The sequence below is a fragment of the Ochotona princeps genome, chromosome 12 (genome assembly GCF_030435755.1).
Source record: "Ochotona princeps isolate mOchPri1 chromosome 12, mOchPri1.hap1, whole genome shotgun sequence".
Classification (NCBI taxonomy): domain Eukaryota; kingdom Metazoa; phylum Chordata; class Mammalia; order Lagomorpha; family Ochotonidae; genus Ochotona; species Ochotona princeps.
In genome coordinates, this window is record NC_080843.1 from 1,102,024 (window position 1) to 1,123,850 (window position 21,827).

Here is a 21,827-nt window from a genome sequence, read left to right on the forward strand (position 1 = left end):
TCCATGGCACCGGCCACAGAGGCACAGCCGTGGACAGCCACGGCACACCCACAGCAGGATGCTGGTGGACGGCCCATAGCACAGCCCATGGAAAAAGGCCCACAGACAATCCACATATGGCCTACACATAGCCCACAGCAGGATGCTGGTGGACAGCCCACAGCACAGCCCAAGGAAGGATATCCGCGGACAGCCCACAACACAGCCCAAGGAAGGATATCCGCGGACAGCCCACAGCACAGCCCAAGGAAGGATATCCGCGGATAGCCCACAGCACAGCCTATGGGAAAATACCCATGGACAACCCACAGATGGCCCATGCACAGCCCACAGCAGGACGCCTGCGGGTGGCTCACTGCACAGCCTATGGAAGGACACCCGTGGACGGCCCACGGCACAGCCCATGGCAGGACACCCATGGACAGCCCACGGCACAGCCCTTGCAGGATGCCCATGAATGGCTCACAGAACAGCCCACGGAACAGCCACAGCAGAGCCCACATCAAGACGCCTGTGGACGATCCGTGGCACGGCCCATGGAAGGACACTCGTGGACGGCCCATGGCACGGCCCATGGAACAGCCCATGGTAGGACATCAGTGGAAGGATGCCTGTAGACAGCCCATGGCACAGCCCACAGCACAGCCCACGGAAGGACACCCACAGATGGCTCATGGCACAGCCCAAGCTCCTTCACTAAGCTACCGAAACACCATGATGAGGGCCTACCCAAACACTCAGCTACTCACGACAACCTTCAAATGCACTGGCTTTGGAGTGCATACAGGAATCCCAGGAAGCTGGCACACCAAGGCCACAGAGAAGCCACACAGCACACCAGCCGATGCTCACTGCCTGCCAGCACCCCTCAGCAAAGGCAGCTCCCGGGGAGGGGGCACGGAGGTGGGGAGGGTATTCCCCAGAGGACCACAAGCCACTGCCCACGGCTCAGACCCTGCTTAGGGGAGGGGGGACCCGGGCTCTGCTCAAACTGCACCCCTGGATGGCAAGCCCCACTAGGCCCACTGCTGCGGCACACACTCAGGGGCACTTACTGGAATTCAGCGTCTGCCGTGTCTTGGCGCTTGTGCAGTAAGCTTCAATGACTTTGAGGATCTGTGCATCCTCCTCTAGGGCGGCGGTGCCTGCCAGAGAGGACACATAGTCAGTGCACAGCGCACACACACGTACACACATGGCGGACACAGTGCTCACGGCCGTCCAGGGCACACACACAGAGGACACAGTGCTCACGGCCGTCCAGGGCACACACACGTACACACACACAGAGGACACAGTGCTCACGGCCGTCCAGGGCACACACACATGTACACACACACACGTACACACACGGCAGACACAGTGCTCACAGCCATCCAGGGCACACACACACGTACACACACAGCGGACACAGTGCTCAAGGCTGTCCAGGGCACACACACTGCCATCCCCAAGGCGCTCCCAGCACTGACACACACATCCCCACAGGAGTCCCGGCTTAGGCACCTAGAGCAGTGCCGGCCGGATATGCTATCCGCTGCTTTTCTCTCACCTGATTTCTCGGTTCTAACAGCGTTTTGGTTCATTTTTAACCCTTTTTCATCAGCAGTCAATTTGGCCAAGGTCAACAGCTTAGAGGTGGAGCTAGTGCCCATCACATGCCATGCTTGGGTGCTTGGATCAACTCCTGCTCTGCTTCTCACCCACGTCCTGTTGACACTCTGATGGCCCCCAGGGCAGAGCAGACGGAGCTCCTGGTTTCTGGCTGGCACCCGGCTGGCCACCAGCTGGCCCGTAGCTGCAGCTCCAGGGAACGCATCAGGCAGACGTCTTGCTCTCTGCCTTTCACTTTGGTACTAGCTTTACGGAGTGAGCTGGAACATCCCATGGCTCCATCGGGAGCAGGTATGCCTCTATGATCTACTGTGCCGACTGTATACAGTCCTACTAGCCTTAGAGGAGCAAGGGCCCTCAGCACACCATTTGCCAAGGAGAGCACAGTGAGGAAAAGGGGTTCCCAACCTCAGCGATGGAAATCCAAACACAGACCAGCCTGGCAGGGACTCCTGACCCACTGGTCTCCACGCTGAGACCAAAGGGCACACGCCCTCGGTGGGCCGCTGGAGGTCAGGGCCCCCCCAGTTACGGTGGCTGTTGGGCTGCAGGAAAGCTGACATTTGAGAAGCAAATATGCACGTCACCTGACGACAGACTGCTGCCTGGGCCAGCGCCCCCTGCAGGCAGCTGTGAGCACTAAGCAAAGGTAAAGGCGGCCCATTCCAGCCCACGGAGAGCAGCCCTTCTTGCAGGGCTGGTAGCATGCACCTGGCTGGCACTGGTGGCACCCATGGAGTGCCCCAGGTGTGGGCTTCAGCCACAGAGGAATCAGGTTCCCCTCGCCCCACCGCAGTGCGTGTCCACCACTCCTCTCTTTCCACCGCTCCGGGCTATGCCCCACCCTGGCCCCTCCCCGCTCTCCATGCCTGGGCAGCTCCAGGCTTGGACGGCTCCCGATCCCCCGCACTCCCTGCCCAAGGTTCTAACCAGGTGGAGGAGTCCCCCAGGCCCCAAGGGCTCCATGTCTTGTCCAAAACCCTTCCCTGGGTGCCACTCAGCAGGTGCAGGGCTCACAGGTCCTTGAGCCCTGTGGTGGGATCTCTGTCCACAGGCACACTCTACAAGGACAGGGTTTGCCAGTCTCTGGGCTGTGGTCCTCAGGCTAGGCACACACACACACAGGCTGTTCCTGTGTCCCCCCTCCACACACACACACAGAGGCTGTTCCAAGGTCTACACACACACACACACACACACACACAGAGACTGTTCCTGTACACACACACACGCTGTTGCTGTGTACACACACACACACAGGCTGTTCCTGTGTCTACACGAGCACACACACGCACACACACGCGCACACACACACAGAGGCTCTTTCTGTGTACACACGGGCTGTTCTACACGAGCACACACACACAGACTGTTCCTGTGTCTACACACACACACACACACACACACACACACAGAGGCTGTTCCTGTGTCCCCCCTCTCTCTCACATACACACAGCCACACAAACCTTTCCTGGTCCTCTCCCAGCAGGAAGGTGGTGAGACAAAGGGGAGACTCCCAGAAGAGACAGGGAAGGGGGACAGTGACCAGTCACCTGCCTTGCAAGCAGTTCTTGTCACGCCAAAGCCGCCGTGAAAGCAACAGGAGTGTGAGCTGCCCCCGGGAAGAGCTTGGAGGAGCCCAACCCTGGACCAGAGCCTGCGGTGCATGTCTGGGAGGATGCAGGAACACCAACAGCCAGTGGCAAAAGCCCCAGCTCACAGCGCAGGGTTGCAGCCTCACCGCTGCAGACCGGTGGCCTGTGCCAAAAAGCACCCCAAGTCCCTTCCAGCCACAACACAGCACTCACTTTTCCGCAAGGCAAACTCTTCATCGGAAGGCTTCCGCTCCGGCTTGCGCTTCGGCAGGAGTTTCTTCATGGTCTTGGGGCTCTTGCTAAGGTCCTAGAGGAAGAAGGGAGAGAAAAGCTGACCCTCCACAGCAAGCCCTCAGAGTGGGCCGCCGTGGAGGCTGGCACTCAGTCCTTCCTGCTCACTTACTCAGCTGTGAAGCAGAGCCAAGCACAGCAAGGAGGAATCAAGAGTGAGCCATGGCAAGTAAGCTCCCAATCATTCCTTTGATCCGCAAACCCCGGCAACTGAAGCCAGGAGCCAGGAACCCAACCCAGGGCTCCATCACAGGTGGCAGGAAGCCCAGGACTGTCTCCCAGGGCACACATCAGTGGGAAGACAGAACTGGGCACTGAGCAGAGGACCAGCGACGCAGGACCTGAGCAGCCTACCCCAAGCAGCTTGTTTCTCCCCTTTGCCAGGTGCTGGGCAGTAACTTAAAATCACATGAGCCACGGGCAGCTCTGGCTCTCCTGTTACAACTCCGAGAGCACATGGCAAGGCGACACTGCCAAGAGAGGAGAGACAAGCAGTCGGGAGAGAGGCTACGTCCCTCGCGAGAGGTGGGACAGGACTGGCAGCCCAAGGGACACAGCCCCAGGCACGGCCCATCGGAGACGAAGCAGCAGAGGCGACCCCTCTACACTCTCCCCCAGACACTCACAGGGCTCACGCTCATCACGCTCACACTGTGACCTGACACGTGTGTACTCATGCTCACACTGCGACCTGACACGTGTGTACTCATGCTCACATTGTGACCTGACACGTGTGTACTCATGCTCACACTGCGACCTGACACGTGCACTCACTCCTCACAAAGCCTTTCATGCTTGCACTCACACCCGTCATGCTCACTCCTAGTTCCTCACACGCACTTCCTTTGTGCCCTTAGCCTCACGCTTGTACTGCTCACACTCAAACCCTTCCTCTTATTCACTCTCCCTTGTAAACTCTCACACCCAGATACCTAACCTTACTCACGCTCATCAAAACCATATCCATCATTTAGCTGGATATGAAACTACTCCCTACAAGACACTTCTCAACACTTTCTTTCCGCATCTTGAGCTCACACCGGCACACACAGCAACTCAGGATCAGAGGCAGCAGGCTCAAGAATCTGCACTAGCTCCTCACATACCCAGGAGGAAGCTGTCTGACGGAGTCCACAGCCTCCGGATCGCAAACCTGAGAACGGGCTGTGCAGTCCCTCAGAGCCGCTATGCGCTCACTCGAGGCTCCAAGCCAGGCCGGCTAAGGCTTGTGTGGGCATCCTCTGGCTTACCTGGGCTCCCGGCCCTCCAAGCAGAGGGGGACGCAGGAGGAAGGCAGCCTGCTGCCCGCTCCTGGCGACACAGCCTTTCTCACATCATGTTCAAGTTCACTCAAGTGAAAGAAAGCATGGACCAAGTGCACAAAAACCAGTCTCAAGACAAGCTCACCCCACGCTGGCTCTGCAGCCCGAAGCCCTCACCTCCTTGTAGCAGAGGGCCGCCGAGGGCCGGAGGGGTGGGGCAGGCCGCAGGCAGCTCAGGCTCCATGGCTTGGGCGTTTTTGGAGGCTCCAGGGGTCCCCAGTTGATGGTGGTGTGTGGGGTGCCATGGTGGGAGGGGTGGGGCAGTGTGTGGTAGGCAGGTGCCAGCGGCACCGGCTTGCTGTCCGCGTGCTTGCCGGATGGAGTCATCGGGTGGGAAGGGAGCTGCAAGGCAGAGATGAGCAGACAAGATTCAGAGTTCAGCACCGTGCTCACACTCCACGTCCCTTTCCAAGATCCCCTCCCCCGGTCACGTGAGCCGTGGGCCTCTGCTGCCCCGCTTTCCTCCACATGCCATCCCTTTCTGAGTCACAGGTCCACAAGTCACCCACACTGTCTGCTTCTGGCCTCCACAGCTCCGCGTCAGGGTGCAGGGCTAGACATGCCACAACCTACAGCTGCAAGGGCACGGGGTTCTGGGGACATGAGGGAGCTGGCGGCCAGGCCCATTTCTACCCATGGGTATTGGGGTGTTCCAGGTACAAAGGGTACCTGAAGGCTACAGACAGCTGCAGTCTGGTCTGTAGGACAAAACGCACAGCACTTGCAAACAAGGCTGCTTCTCAGGAAGCCTCGCCTCAGCTGTAACCAAAACAAAGCCGCCTCAAAACGCAACTTCTCAGAGTGGAGTGTCCGAGCGATGCCCATTCAAAACCACCCACTGCACTGGGAGGTCAGCAAGAGAGAACCAAATCCAACCAGTAACCTCAAAATCCACCAGCGACTTCAAAGGAGCTTCCCAGCAGGAGACAAGAGGGGCTGGCTCTGGCGGGGGAGATGGCTCTGGAAGGGGAGGGGATGGCTCTAGGAGGGGAACAGCTGGGGGGGACGGCTCTGGGAGGGAGACGGCTCTGGGGGTGATGGTTCTGGAAGGGGAGGGGACGGCTTGGGGGAGGACAGTTCTGGTGGGGGTGATGGCTCTAGAAAGGGAAGGGACAGCTCTGGGAGGAGATCAGCCGGCTCTGGGGGGGTGATGGCCCTGGGAGGAGAGTGGCCGGCTCTGGGGGGGTGATGGCCCTGGGAGGAGAGCGGTCGGCTCTGGGGGGTGATGGCTCTAGAAAGGGAAGGGACAGCTCTGGGAGGAGAGCGGCCGGCTCTGGGGGGGTGATGGCCCTGGGAGGGGAGGGGATGGCTCTGGGGGGGGGGCCGGCTGGGGGGGCAGCTCTGGGAGGGGACAGCCAAGTTATGAACCTACAGCAACTGTGCAGGGACACTGGCTAATTCCAGGAAGCTGGCAGCTGATGGCAGAGCACCGAGTGCTGAAGGAGGAGAGTCTGGGATCACCTGTGCCAGTCCTCCATGCCACAAACAGCACGGGCTCACCACATCCAAGCCATGGAACGTACAGGGGCAGAATCCCTCCCCGTGAGAACATCACAGCACGCAATGCCTGCCTCTGTGATTACATGAAAAAGCCAGGACCAGTCTACGTTGCACTCTGGGCTAACATTTGAACAGAGGCGGGCACAGGGAGAACACGCCAGGCCAAAGGGAAGTTCCTCAGAAGCAGAGTGTGTGGGGCCTGGTGGCGTGGCCTAGCAGCTAAAGTTCTTACCTTAAACGCCCCGGGATCCCATATGGGCACCAGTTCTAATCCCGGCAGCTCCACTTCCCATCCAGCTCCCTGCTTGTGGTCTGGGAAAGCAGTAGAGGACGGCCCAAAGCTTTGGGACCCTGCACCCAAGTGGGAGACCTGGAAGAGGTTCCTGGCTCCCGGCTTCGGATCGGCGTAACACCGGCCATTGCGCTCACTTGGGGAGTGAGACATCGGACGGAAGATCTTCCTCTCTGTCTCTCCTCCTCTCTGTATATCTGACTTTGTAATAAAAATAAATATTAAAAAAAAACAAGGAGAGCCATGAGGATGCAGCCACTGAGCACAGGAACGTGCCGAGCGCCGACACTGCCAGCCAGCGCCAGGCCTGCGGAGGACTCCCCGAAGCTGGCTTCTGGAAGCAGCAGCGCCACTCAGAGTCACCTGCACTGCCCAGGCAGTGGAGTGAGAGCCAGGTCCAAACGCTACCCTCAGCAACCCTGCACGGGCTCAGTGGCAGCAGGCAGCGCCCAGCAGGCAGGGACGGAACAAGGCTACTGCACGGGAAGCCCTGCCTGCGGGAGAGGCGGTCCTAAGCATTCAGTACAGGAGGGAGCCACTCTGCCAACACAAGCTGTCTGCACAGGCACGACACCTCAGGACGCCTGTCCAGTCCTCAGCTGCCTCTGGTCAGGACAGAGCCGGCTGGCGTCCTCAGTGCCGAGCAGTGCTGGTGCGGCGCTCCCAGCACCGAAGCACTGAGGAGCAGTCTGGTAACGCCTTCAGCACCCATCTGGCTGACGGCTGGCCTCATTGCTGCCCACGTTTTCTAAATGATGCACCAAAGTTAAGGCCAAGGCCTTAGAAAAGCAGCCAGCACTTACGACCCCGGGGCTTCACGGAGTCTCCTGAGCACACCCCCCAGGGCCCCTGGGAGGGGGAAGGCAGCTTCCTGCCCGGCAGGCATGACCATGTGTGGACAGGAGAGGGTGGGGTGCGGTGCAGCAGTGGAGCTGCAGAGAAAGGGGCAAATGCAGGCAGTGGAGCAGGACGGCAGCCCTGGGCACGGCCGGTGTGGACAGCACACGCTGCCCAAGGAGGCTGGGAGGAGCAGACGCGCACACGCCCTTACGGTGTGGGACGGCACCGAGTGGGGTTTGATGGTGGGGTTGCCGACAGGTGCCGTCTTGGTCAGCCGGTGCAGGTGTTCCACCCACTCGTGCAGGTCCTGCTGGCTGCCACACGACACGACGATCCGCTCGATCATGCTACCTGAGCGGCACAGGAGAGAGCAGGTTCAAGTGGACGCGGCACACAGCATGCACGCCCAGCCCAGCCCGTCCCGCCACACAGTGCGCATGCACACACGAGGCATCTGTCACCTGATATTTCAAACGCGTTCCTGTGACTCTCACTGTCCTCCAGTTTTGTGACGGTCATTCCCGTGGTGGGCAGCTTTCCCTACAAGAAACCCACGAAGTGCCACAGTGAGTGCTTCTCTAAGGAAGAAGGCCTTGACGTTAGACACTACATCACTCCTGAAACACCACACAGCTGTGCGACCCAGAAAGTTCTTTTGTTTGTGGCAGGTGTGTGTGTGTAACAAAAACACCCCTCTCTCACATATCACCTAACATCAAAACCCAGAGCAAGAGCCAGCAGAAGGCCTGGAGGGAGGAAGCCCTGCCAGGAGTGACGAGCCCAGCACCGGGCTCAGGTGAGCCTTATGGGATATGCTGGAGAGGGGAGGCTATGAAAAAAAAACTGGAGAAGCACCGCACACAAGACAAGGATAGAGTGAGAAATCAGGACGAGAGCTGAGCAGGCTCTGCAGTGAGGTCTGCCAGGCACGGCTGCGGCTACACCTGAGGCAGGCATGGCAGGACAGCCAGGCCCCTGCGGCAGCACTCAGGCACTGAGCAGGGCCCAGACAGGGTCAACAGCTCCCAGGCTCAGTTCACCCAAGCCTCGGGACACTCCCTGGAAGTCAGGAAGCAGAGCACGTCCGCAGGCACGCAGGCGCTGTCTCCCAGCACACGGGCCACGTCACAACCTGGCGGGCACAGGCACCCAGCTCTTCTCCCCGACCCCTGCCTCGGGCACTGAGGCAGACCCCAAGCTGCCGTCCAGCCAACAGGCCCGCGGGCTGCTGGACACTGCAGCGGCCATGTGCAACTGAGCCCTGTGCCACACCACGCTCCCCAGTGTCTCCCATGGTGAGCTGCAGTCACAGGAGCGCAGGGAGCGAGTGGGGCAGAATCCTGCTGCTGGAGAAACATGCCAAAGGCCAGCTTCTAGAAGCAGATGCACATGCCCACGGGTCCCCAGCCATCACAGCCTAGTGGGGCACTGATGGGGAGCAGGCACAGTAAGTCTGAGTGGGACCCCAGAAGGTCACAGATTCAACTTGGTTTTAAGACACATTTTTGAAATCATTGTGTGGTGACAGGTGTTTGGGAGTGACAGACAGAGCTTCCCGTGGAAGAGCAAACAGCCTGACTCGGGCCAGCCCACATCCTTGCCGGGGAGAAGCAGCCTGACTCGGGACACTCCATATCCCTGCCGGGGACAGGCAGCCTGACTCGGGACACCCCACATCCCTGCCGGGGACAGTAGCTTGACTCAGGACACCCCACATCCTTGCTGGGGTCTTAGTGCCCAAGGAGGGGTCAGTCTCTGCATCTGTACAGGAGCCACACGACTGGCAAGGCCTACCAAAGATGTCCAGTGGGCGGCAGAGGGCTGGAAGTCACTGGACACCATGGTCTCTCAGCACGGTAACTGCCACTGCGTCTCAGGTCAGCCTCACATTGTCACCGAGAGGCAGTGAAAGGCACGCGCTCCTGCTGACCCATGCGGGCACCGCTGCTCGCCTGCAGGCTCTTGGCCACGTCTCCTCCCCTTACCAACCCTGTGCTAGAACCGCACGGCAGGGGCCAGGTGGGGACAGCGAGCAGCAGGATGCCAGGTGCGGCACTCCCGGGCCTGCACCGCTACTTCTTACACAGAGCAGACCGCAGCAAGTCTGATTCCCAGTGTGTTCAGACCCAGAGACCAGAGTCACGGGGCCCCGCCAAACCCCAGACCACACACACCACACACAGACACCTGCAAATGCAAAGCCAGCCTAAAGGTCCTTCTCGAGCCCCATGAATAGCAAACACAGCTGCGTGGAAAGGACTCACCTGGTAGATGAAGCCACTCATCCTGGGGCTGGCCGACAGCATCAGCAAGGTGTTAGGGAAAAGCAGCAGGTACCGCTCACTCTTCTCCTGGCACAAAGACACACCCAGAGGACCTGCTAAAGAACACCTGCCGAGGGGGAGCACCTGCCATGGGGAGCACCTACCGAGGGGGAGCACCTGCCGAAGGGGAGCACCTGCCATGGGGAGCACCTGCTGAGGGAGAGCACCTGCCATGGGGGAGCACCTGCCGAGGGGGAGCACCTGCCATGGGGAGTACCTGCCGAGGGGGAGCACCTGCCGAGGGGGAGCACCTGCCATGGGGAGTACCTGCCGAGGGGGAGCACCTGCCGAGGGGGAGCACCTGCCAAGGGGCACACGCTCACTTCATCAGGTTCTCCAATTAGTGCCAAGGGCACTCTGCCACCTCATGTCAGCCACAGTAAGCAGAAATAAAATTCCAAGTAACACAGAAGCCTTCACAGTGGACTGAGAGAGGGTGTTTTAACTGATACATAAACTCACGGGGTGCTAAGTCCTTCAAAATAAAAAGCAAGTAAGCACAACGATCAACAGGCCACGGACTCTCAAGCACCCCGTGCAACAGCCCTGAACACTCAGCTCCCAAGGGGCTGAGCCGGGACCAGTGTCAGCGGTTCAGGCACAAAAGGACACCTGGTCACGCTGTGCTGGCGACATAACAGCTGGTGGGGAGAGGACACAGACCTGCTTAGAGGTCAAGGTCCACCTGCAGGGAGGACACAGGCCCTGCGGGGAGCACTCCAAGGCCCAAATCCCCAGGATGCCGTGCACCGCTTCCTCAGGTATCCCATGAACTCTGATCCAATTCATGCACAGACTTAAAAGCAATACTTCCATGCTAAAAACCATTTGCTTTAATAAGGTTAATGAAAGCCAAACACATAACTCACCCAGAACCAGTGAGAAGGCAGGTGCAAGACCACCACGAGCGGCATGCCCACCACTGCCCGTGACACAGCACCAAGCCCTGCTGAGCCCTGCAGGCCGTTCTGGCTCTGCCCTAAGCCAGCTCCTCTTGGGGCAGGCCTCAAGTGGCTGGGCTCCTGGAACCCACACATAAACAATGTGCTTTCTCCTAAATTAAGGGCAAAATGCTTCCCAGGCCATTCGTCAGACCTGGACTCACACAACAAGCTCTGTGAGACGGGCTCTGCCTGGAAAGGGGCATAATGAAGTGCCCATCAGACATCCCCCCGCTCGGGAGGCTGCCAGGCAGCCCAGGAGCCCCCGCAAGGCAGGCCTTGTCAATCCTGAGCAGCACCTGGCCTTGGGCTGGGGAGATCCTGTACCAGAGAACACCCCTCAGAGAGCATCAGGGAACACCCGCCTCCACCCAGATCTCCCCGACACACGACAGGCCTCCACGGTGGATGTGGTGGGAAGCCGGCTCGTTCTGAGCATGTCATCTGCACAGATAGAATGAAACTCCACAAGAGAAGCTTCTTTCACAATTCAATGGGCATGGGATTCCTGCACGTCAAAGCCGACCGCTCGTAGGGTGCCAGGGACACCACGGAACCAGCTCCAGCAGAAAACCCTGACCCCTCACTCCCGTGAGCAAACACCAACCAGCACACGTCAGCACAAAGTACGATTGCCCTGAGCACAGGAAGTGGGCGGCAGGCAACAGCTGGACACGCAGAGCAGCAGGGCTGGGCAGCTCACTGAGGCCCAGCCCAAGGCCCCGCTAAGGGCAGCGGCGTGAAGGAGGGTGCAGTACCTCACTGCCTGCACACTGCATGGTGACCTGGGACAGGTAGAGCACACTGCCCAGCGTCTTGATGTCGTCCCCCTCCCAGTTCCGGACGGCTTCCGTCAGGATCTGCGACTCCAGCTCCTTCCTCTTCCGCACTTCCTGACACTGGGCCTGACAAGACAGAACAGCACACTCAAAGAGATGTAACTTCCACATTCTTCCTCACTGGCTGGACTGCTGTGTGCCCAACTCCTACTGCCTGCTTGTGTGCAAATGGAAGCTGTTTGTTTGCTTGTTTTAAAGTATGGAATTCAGTCAAAAGGAGCAAACTACAGGGCTGGCAGACAGAGTCACTGCAACTCCACTCCCCGTGTCCCAAACCCCGCTGCGGACGCAGGGGAGACAGTCACCAGGTGACCAGTGTCCGCCGGAAGCCAAGGGCCCCGAGGAGGCGCTGATGCACCTGCACAGTGGCCGTCTGCTGTGACCTTCCCTGACGCCCCCTCCTGCGCTCCCTTACTCACAGACAGGTTCCGGAAGGCAGTCATAGACTTCTGGATGTCTTGTCTGTCGGGATGGTAGTCCTTTCAAGAGCAGAAATACACCATGAGCTTTTGCAAAAGCAGGTGCGCTTCCTCTCGGCCCCTCCCAGGGCCCAACACCCGTGGCCCAAACGAGGGCCAGCCCAGAGCTGAGCTCACAGGATGGGGTGAGCAGAACTGCACCTCCAGCCCACTAGCCACATGCTGACCCGGCTGCCACTGAGCCCAGTTCCACAGGGACCAGTGCCACAGGAATAGGGTGACCCAGCTGCCGCTGCGCCCAGTGCCACGGGGACAGGCTGTTCAGGGCCTGACGTGAGCCCAGAGCAGACCTGCAGCCCATCAGTGAGAATGAAGACTAGCAGGACCACTCACTACAGGGCTCCCAGTGAGTGCCTCCCAACCAGCTATTCCTGACCGGTACCACGGCCCTGCCCAGCTTTTGGAAACACTCCGTCAGCAGCTGGCCGGGGGAAAGCAAGGCGAGGGAGATGCGAGAGCTTTGCATAAAGCTAGAGCAGGAAGAAAAACGCTGGACAAAACTGCCCCGAACCTGAATATCTGCTAAGATACAACACCTGACGCAGAGCTTCTGCTGCTTCCAAGTCAGTCAGATTCTCAAACAAATCACTAGTAAAGTTCCCTTCTGCAGCAAGTCTGACTACGCCAGCACAGGCCCTTGTACAGCACGTCCCAGGGGAAGGAGACAAGGCCAGGGCCTACCTGCAAGTGTCTGATCCCACGGCTGTGTGCCTCACACAGCCCCCGTCTGACCACTCAAGTGACAAATGGGGAGTCAGGGCCTGCCCCCATGTCTGACCGCCGACGGTGACCCACAGTGACACGGGCCCGCCCCCATGTCTGACCGCCGCAGGTGACCCACAGTGACACGGGCCCGCCCCCGTGTCTGACCGCCGCAGGTGACCCACAGTGACACGGGCCCGCCCCCGTGTCTGACTGCCGCAGGTGACCCACAGTGACACGGGCCCGCCCCCGTCTGACCGCCGCAGGTGACCCACAGTGACACGGGCCCGCCCCCGTCTGACCGCCGCAGGTGACCCACAGTGACACGGGCCCGCCCCCGTCTGACCGCCGCAGGTGACCCACAGTGACACGGGCCCGCCCCCGTGTCTGACCGCCGCAGGTGACCCACAGGGAGCCAGGGCCTACCTCCATGTGTCTTTCCAACTCCTTGAGCAGCGTGGGGTACTTGTCGAGACGCATAAAGGGCTTGCTGAGGCCTGTGGTCAATACGAGGATGCCCGGACTGTTGGCACCTTTCATCTCCATGAACTCCCCCAGGTCCTCACTGGGCAAGGTGGTAGAGGGGGAAGAAAGACGGAGGGTCAGAGCTGGGCAGAAGCCAGGCCCTCCCATGAGCGACAGCATTCCACATCCCAACTTGGCTAAGCAAACCTAAGCCATTTTTCTGAAATAGCAGAGAACTCCCCAAGGACTCCCAGTTCTGCGCTCCCATGAGGAACTGGATTCCATGTGTCACACTGGGTCAGCCAGTCTGCGCAATTCTGGCAGCATAATGCCCTCCACACTGGCGACACTTCTCACACTGGAGTGGCCCATGTCTACTAGCACTGCTCGTGTGGCCCAGCACATTGGGCAGCCGCCCCCGAGCCGAAGGCCACATAAGGCAGTACAGGCATTGAGGCAACACACACGGAGGCTTCAGAGTGCTCCACCCTCGCAGAGTGACAACAGCAACAGTGCTCACTGTAGCAGCCACCGCCCATCCCACAGCGACCTTCCACTCTCCCAGGGTCACACTCCCCTGGCACAGCCATGTGGCGCAGGGTCCAGGCTCTCACACACACACACACGTGTCCTCAGCGTCATCTATGGGGCTTCTCTCACACACACTGCACATATAAGGTGTCTTTCTCACACACACACTGCACATAAAAGGCTTCTCTCACACACACACTGCACATATAAGGCTTCTCACACACACACTGCACATAAAAGGCTTCTCTCACACACACACTGCACATATAAGGCTTCAAAAACACACACACACAGTGCACATATAAGGCTTCTCTCACACACACACTGCACATAAAAGGCTTCTCTCACACACACACTGCACATATAAGGCTTCAAAAACACACACACACAGTGCACATATAAGGCTTCTCACACACACACTGCACATAAAAGGCTTCTCTCACACACACACTGCACATATAAGGCTTCTCTCACACACACTGCACATATAAGGCTTCAAAAACACACACACACAGTGCACATATAAGGCTTCTCTCACACACACACTACACATATAAGGCTTCTCACACACACACACTGCACATATAAGGCTTTTCACACACACACACAGTGCACATATAAGGCTTCTCTCTCACACTACACATATAAGGTGTCTCTCACACACACACTGCACATATAAGGCTTCTCTCACACACACTGCACATATAAGGCTTCTCTGACACACACACAATGCACATATAAGGCTTCTCACACACACACTGCACATATAAGGCTTCTCACACACTGCACATATAAGGCTTCTCTCACACACACACTGCATATAAAAGGCTTCTCTCTCACACACACACTGCACATATAAGGCTTCTCTCACACACACACTGCACATATAAGGCTTCAAAAACACACACACACAGTGCACATATAAGGCTTCTCTCTCACACTACACATATAAGGTGTCTCTCACACACACACTGCACATATAAGGCTTCTCTCTCACACACTGCACATATAAGGCTTCTCACACACACGCGCACGTGTCCTCAGTGTCATCTACGGGGCTTCTCACACATACACGTGTCCTCATTGTCATCTACAAGGTTACTCACACACATCACACAGGTGCATATACAAGGCTTCCTAATCCTAAATCACAGCCCTTCATAGTGACGCAATGTAAAACATTACTGCCAGGGCCAGCACAGTAGCCCAGTGGCTAAAGTTCTTGCCTTGCACACATTAGGATCCTATATGGGCACTGGTTCTAATTCCAGCTGCTCCATTTCCCTTCCATCTCCCTGCCTGTGGCCTGGGAAAGCAGTCAAGGACGGTCCAAAGTCTTGGGACCCTGCAACCACGTGGGAGACCTAGAAGAAGCTCCTGGCTTCGGATCGGCTCAGCTCCAGACATTGAGGCTGCTTGGGAAATGAACCAATGGACAGACTATCTTTCTCTCTGTAACTCCTTTTCTCTGTATATCTGCCTTTCCAAAAATTAACAAATCTTAAAAAAAAGCATTACTGCTACACAACCCTGAAGCATTTATAAGCGCAGGGTAGGTGCAGTAGGGTGTATGTCTGTGCACGGGTGCACACATGTGTTTCACAGGCAACCCACAACTCTCCAGGCTGAGCCCACACTTGCGTGCTTCCTAAAAGCTGTTTTTCAGAGTGGCACCTGGCCACAGGAGACACTGGTGTGGAGGTTAACACGTAGAGTACAGAGGTTAGGATGCCCAAATCCCATACGAAGTGCTTGAGTTCGAGTCCTGGCCCCACTTGCAATCCCAGCTTCCTGCTAATGCAGACCAAGGAAGGCAGTGACGATGGCTCAAGCACTCAGCTTCCTAGATCCCACATGGAGAGCCTGGGTTCGAGTCCCAGCTCCTGGCTTTGGCCTGGCTGAGTGCCTACGTGGTGGGCATCAGAGGGCTCCAGCCCCTCACTACCGAATCCATCAGCAAACAGGTAACATTCCATGGCTGCTTTCCCTCAAGCGACAGGACTGAGGGTGTTGAAACCAGGCTGTAAGGGCTCCAAGACCTCGCCATGTGTCACTCTCTCATGTAGCCCTGGGGCACCTAGGGCACAGTCGCCTGCCTTCACTTCTGACCCCGAGCAGCCCTTGCGGGCCTCAGCACCTACCTGGGGGGCAGAGAGACAGGTGCGAGGCTAAGGAGAGCGTACTGCCGGCACCACCTCCCACTCTCACTCCTAAGGACAGCAGGTGAGCAAGCCAGCAACAGTGGCCGCCTGACACACGCCCTGTCAGGGCACCATGACGTGCCTGTCATCGTGCATGGGCCACAAATGACTCACCTCCCCCCGTACCCCCCGACCTGCCCTGGGAGCAGTGGGAAGCCCACGCTGCTGCGAGCACCATCTGCACAGCACCCCACTGCCCACAGACCCTCAAGACCCTCCCTAAATCATTCGCCTCTCCAGCCCCTGGAATGTGAGTGGCTGGAACACATGATACTTCGGTTTTGCCAACACTTCTCTATAGAGCAACAGGTTAACAGGGAGTCATAAAAACCAAGCCCTGTGACAGGAACACTTATGTCAACACCTTTAAATCAAACCCATGCAGCGTCTTTTCTACCACGACAAAAACCAAAGAAAAATCTATTCAGGTCATTGTTGAGAGACCTGAGAATTCACAGGAAATCCCTAACCGTGCAGCAGAGAAAAATATCAACACTAAGCGTGTCACCTTCGCCATCCCCTCGAAAGGCCCTAAAATTAAGTGCTTCAAGTAAAATTTTATAAGCAAAATAACATCTAACATCCCACAAAGTTCTTACAAGGACAAAAGATGCATGCACAGTTAGGAAACTACGTACATCTTGGGTCACTGCTTCACTCTGCAGCTGGTTATAGCTACCTGGACAGAACACCAGCCTTTCCAGCGACTCATAGCACGTCCAATGCCAAGGCACCAGGGACCACAGCGTGCCACAAGGGCCCGGCACACAGATATCCTGACCTGGCCCACACACAGCACTTACACCGATCGGCCCCCCAGAGCCACCCCAGCCCGAGAAGAGACCCACGGTGCCAGCAGCACGGGAAGGGCCAGGCTCCCCTGCCCACTCACGCAGGCGGGACAGGACAGGCAGCAGAGCCGCTGCTTGGGCCCCTCTCTCACGGGCGCCACAGCCAGGGGCTCCAGGGCTCTTGTCCAGGGTGGCACCACCAGAGCCATGCTCCAGGCAGGCCACATGGGGCAGACACAGACACAACCGGGTTGGCTTTTTTTTGCTATTTTGAGAAAACGCCATGCTCTCTCAGACACAATACAAACGGTCATCAAGGGAAGAGCAGCCAGGAGTGCACGCGCACACACACACACACTCACACACTCACGAGCACCCCTCTCAAGAGCCTGAGCACCTCAGAATACGTCCACACCCACCGCCCACGTCACCCTTCAGACAGGTGCTTCCTTCCCTGGGATGCCCCCAGCCAGGGACGCCGGCCGGAGCCCAGGCGGCTCAGCACCCTCCTCCATCCGCAGGAAACTCGCCTATGGAACAAGCAGCACACCCACACCTCGCGGGCACCTGCTGACAGGAGCCAGTGGACTCCCAGTTCCTGCCCTGCCTACCCAGCCCACCCTGGCATGAAGCAGTCTCTAGAACCCGCGGCCCCGATGGCACCCACAGGCTCCTTCCCCCAGCCTTCAGCGGTCACCAAGCCAAAGCGAGACGCTCTTTTATGACAACACAGGGTCACATCTCCAAGTCTCCCTCCCTGTCCTCCAGCAGCACCCCGAGGGGTCACGAAGGTGCCCATGATGCTGCCCACCATCCCTGTCGGGAAGCTGGCCGACGTACCTGTGTTCCGTGAGGACGCTCACTGCCGAGGGGTGGTTGGCACAGTAGGTGACATACAGGTGCTTCATCTGGGGCATCAGCGTGAGGAAGCAGCCTCCAACCCGCTGCTGAGCCTCAGGCACCCTAAAGACACACAACGCAGGTAGAGGGGGCATCAGGCTTCCGACACACAGAGCTCTGCTGAGGGCACACACTGCTCCACGCCACCCACCACCTGCAGCCCGGGCTGCACACCTCCAGGAACCCCTGCAGGACCCGCTCCATGACTCGGGGGAAGCAGGGGAGCCCTGGGAGGCGGCCCTGCTCACAGCCAGCTGCCCGGTGCAGCATCCACAGCACCAGGACTCACACACCTGCCCACACACACGCACTTCAGGCTGCGGAAACCCAAAGCCTGACTTTTCAATGTACATGGAGAATTAGGGAACGTGGCCAGCTGCAGAGATTTCAAACTGCTTCTGAAACAAAACACCCTGATCTGCTCATTCCACTTCCCCAAACTGAGTAGCCTTACAGAACCTGGATGAAAACTAAGGGGCTGACCCACATGGCCACACAGCCACGCCTCCCGGACACGGCCGACTGGGGGTCAGGCAGGCTGGGCAAGGTAGCTCCATCCGTTGGCAAGTGTGTGGGTTGGTTTTGGAATGGGGTGGACAGGGCAGGGCCGAGCAAACCTTAGCTCAATGGCTAGTGTAGAAACCAGGCAGGACCACCAGGTGGACTGTCACATCTACTGGTTTGCATGAGCCAGGGATGGGAGCAGACTCAGCAGGCACAGGTTCCAGCACTCGTCAGCGAGAAGTGGAACTAAGGGCATGCCGGGTCAGGCTGGGATACAGCATCCAAGGTAAAGGCCAAGACGGGAGGAATTATGCCAAGAAGAGCATGCACAAGATCTGTGGCTGGGAACAGGCCTGGTTGGAGAGCAAAAGGGACGCCCTGGCTGGGCTGTGGTTCCCACTGGAGAGTACAAGGGTCAGAGTGGGGGCTGCGATCTGGTCTGATCTGGCTGCAGGGTCCCTCGCACAAGCATGGATTGGGTCTGGGGTGCGCCAGACTGGGCTAGACTCCAGCACTCACTGATGCTCACGAGAACCAGGGTAGGTATAGGACAGCCTAGGCTAGGTCTCTGCCCCTGTTGAACCATGTGTGAGCTGTGTCTGGGTGTGAACCAGGCTTGGTTGGGCTGTAACATCCAACAGTAAAAACCAGAATGGGTGAAGGCCGGTCAGGAAAGGCCACTGTTTGTGCTAGGACAGGAGGTGGACTAAGTAGGGTTGGCCCAAGGACCCACCGATGGACACGAGATCTGGCACTGGGAGAGGTTCCGATGGAGGAGCTTGGGGAATTTCTCTGTCAGCACACAGTCCCAGCAAGTAAGTGCAAGACCCACAATAGGGAGCTGCCCAGACCATGCCAGGTAATGGTGCCCATCCGCATTCAACTCAGGTCAGGGCTAAAACAGGTTGGACCAGTTCATATCACCTGCTGGCGAATCTGAGCACCAGAATGGAGTGTGGGTCAGGCTGGGTCACACCACAGCATAAGCCAGTTGACATGAGGGCCAGGACTGGGGGCCGGCTGTGCTGGGCTAGGCTGTACCCCCTACCAGCATGAGCAGGAATTGGGGGTGGTTCAGGCCTGGCCAGGCTACAGCACCCACTGGCAAATACCAAGGTGAGACAGGTCATGCCAGACTGGGCCACAGCGCTCAACCAACACACATGAGACCCGGAGGGAGTTGCAGGGGGCTCCACTGTTGGACCACCATTATTCCCACTGGTGAGCGTTAGAGTTGGGATGGGGACAGACCAGGATGGGAATGGCTACAACACCTGTGGGCCTCATGTGAGCTGCATTGGGGGAAAGCCAAGCTGGGCTGACTGTTCCTACTGGTGCATGCATAAGTCAGAGCGGGTGAGGATTAGTTGGGCTGGCACAAAGGACAAATTCTGTCAAGTTAAACTGCAGAACCACCTGGAGAACACATGATCCAGGAGTGGGAGTGGGCCCAGGAGGGAAACAGTGGGCACCTGCCTCTTGGGTTGCCACTCCGACTGTGAGCATAAGAACCAGGACAGGGGCAGGCATGGCTAGACAGAGAGTGCACCTGCCAGCACGTGTATGGGCTAGATAGTGGGGCTGGTTGGGTTGAACTAGGCTTCAATGCGCACTGACCTCTATGAGAGCTGAATGGGATGTGGGACAGACTGGCCCAGTCTGCTGTGCATACTGGTAAGCATGGGAGCGAGGGCAGGGGACGAGCCTGGTAGGGGTTACTGTGGGTCGCTCCGACTAGGCTGTAGCTCCCACTGATTAGTATGAGGGCCAAGTATGCGGTGGGCAGGATCAGGATGGGCTGCAATATCCACTGGTTTGTGTAGAAGACAGGGCTGGAGACAGAAATGACCCAGCAATTGCAGCCACCAGCACAAGCATAAGCCAACTGAGGTGACGGACTGTGCCAGACCCTGTGTTCGCAAACACACACAAGAATCAGATGTGGGATCACCTCATTTGAAGTTTCTTTGGGGATCCCCCCAACTAAATCACTGGACTCAGAACCCCAATCATGGAGAGAATTGCAGGTTCCACGGTCTGACCATGGAGTGCATGTGTCAGAGCTGGGCCTCCTCAGTGGCTCAGACAGAGCAGCGGACAGCACATCCAGGTGCACATGAGGTCACGGCAGTACATGGAGTCTGCAGGGGACACCTGGTACCATGGTAGAGGACAGAGGACAGAACAAATTGATCAACTACCCCAGCCAAGTGCTGGCAGTGAGTATCTGGGCAAAGAGACTCAAAGTTGAACTATATCAACCAGTGGATTCTGGAGAGATTTCACTGTGCTTGGAGTGGTGAGATCAGCAGTAATTCAGAACTCCTGAATTATCAAAACCTCTTAGGGCCCTCAGTGGGGACCCTGAGATGTCATGGGGTGACTGTCCTCCATCCCAGGGTACTGACGTGGTTGGGAGGCTGGTGTGGTCTCCCCTCCCCCTTCCCCAGATACAGGAAGGAAAAACAGAGAATATGGAAATACTGGCCTCACCTACTTCCTGTGATGGTGGCCTCTCCCACCATCAAGGCCTCAAGGCCTCTCACCGTCACTAAGCCTCAAGCAGGGTCCTGTTCCTAGCATGAGCAGGCAGTGTCCACACCAAGCCTCAGCTGGCCAGGAGGAGACTGAGGGCCAGGGCCAGACAAGTACCCAGGGTGCCAGGTGCTGCCAACCCCAAGGCGTGGAAGTGCCATCAGAGACTCTCAGAAAGGAGCAAGAAGTCTGCCCATCACCGAGTCCTGCCCTCCACACTCCAGCTGCACACAGCACACCCCTGGGGAAGTCACCCACCATCCAGCTCCTTGCTGGCCTCTCTGGGCTTAGCAATGGGCTGACAACAGGGGGCCTAAGTCGTGGCCTAACACGTGCTACCACCATATGGGCTCCAGTTCAAGTCCCGGGTGCTCTGACCCAGATCCCTGCTAATAGTCTGGGAAAGCAATGGAAGATGGCCCAAGTGCTTGGCCCACATACCCAGAGGGAGACCCAAGAGAAGCTCCAGGCTCCTGGTTTCAGCTGGCCCAGTCCCAGCTATTGTGGCCACTAAGAAAGCAAAACCAGTAGAGAGAAGATTCCCTGTCTCTCCTCCTTTCTCTAGCTTAGCCTTCCACAGAAGTTAAATACAGATGTTTGTATCTTTTTAGAAATTCACACACACACATATATATAAATGAATGAAACAGACCAGAGCCAGCAAAGCTGTGAGAATTCAATGACTGGCAAGTCTACACATTCAGGGCAGTTCACCAAATACAATTACTTACCTAAGACTTACCAACACAAAACGGTATTTGAAGACATTTTGGGAAAAAATATATAGTTTCTACTACAAGAGTGATCCACCCAAAAGATTTAGAACAGTCTTGAACTTGTAGAGATCTGAACCTTAAGCTCCTGCAGGCCGTGAGCCGCGCCCTGCAGGGGTCCGGTGTCTCACTTACTTGGTGCATTCTTCTAAGGACTGCACAAGCACCTGCTGGAAAGAACAGATCTCCTCCAGGTTGCCCAGTAAAGATGAAGTGTTGGCTGGACTTAACCTAGAGCCAAGAAAAACCAAAGTAAGAACATGTCAACACTTCTCCTGCCCTCCGCCCCAGCCGCCCATCTGAGGCAACCTGCCCCAACTGCCACTCCAACATTCCAACCTCATTCTCTGAACACACGCCTAATGTGCAGTATCCAAAACTTATCATC

The 21,827-nt window shown here is 57.6% G+C and overlaps 1 protein-coding gene across 4 annotated transcripts in view; it reads right to left on the bottom strand.

Annotated features, from left to right (window-relative positions):
- ARHGEF7 (Rho guanine nucleotide exchange factor 7) overlaps positions 1-21,827 on the bottom strand; it is a 104,678-nt gene that overhangs the window by 8,767 nt on the left and 74,084 nt on the right. For all 4 annotated transcript variants that reach the window (XM_058670801.1, XM_058670798.1, XM_058670799.1 and 1 more), the window contains 11 exons: positions 21,575-21,670; positions 17,568-17,690; positions 13,166-13,304; positions 11,978-12,037; positions 11,478-11,624; positions 9,719-9,805; positions 7,916-7,994; positions 7,666-7,805; positions 4,940-5,164; positions 3,423-3,516; positions 1,056-1,145 (listed from right to left, as the gene is read on the bottom strand). In XM_058670801.1, coding sequence (XP_058526784.1) covers positions 1,056-1,145; positions 3,423-3,516; positions 4,940-5,164; positions 7,666-7,805; positions 7,916-7,994; positions 9,719-9,805; positions 11,478-11,624; positions 11,978-12,037; positions 13,166-13,304; positions 17,568-17,690; positions 21,575-21,670 — 1,280 coding nt within the window. The remainder of the gene's footprint in view (positions 1-1,055; positions 1,146-3,422; positions 3,517-4,939; positions 5,165-7,665; positions 7,806-7,915; positions 7,995-9,718; positions 9,806-11,477; positions 11,625-11,977; positions 12,038-13,165; positions 13,305-17,567; positions 17,691-21,574; positions 21,671-21,827) is intronic.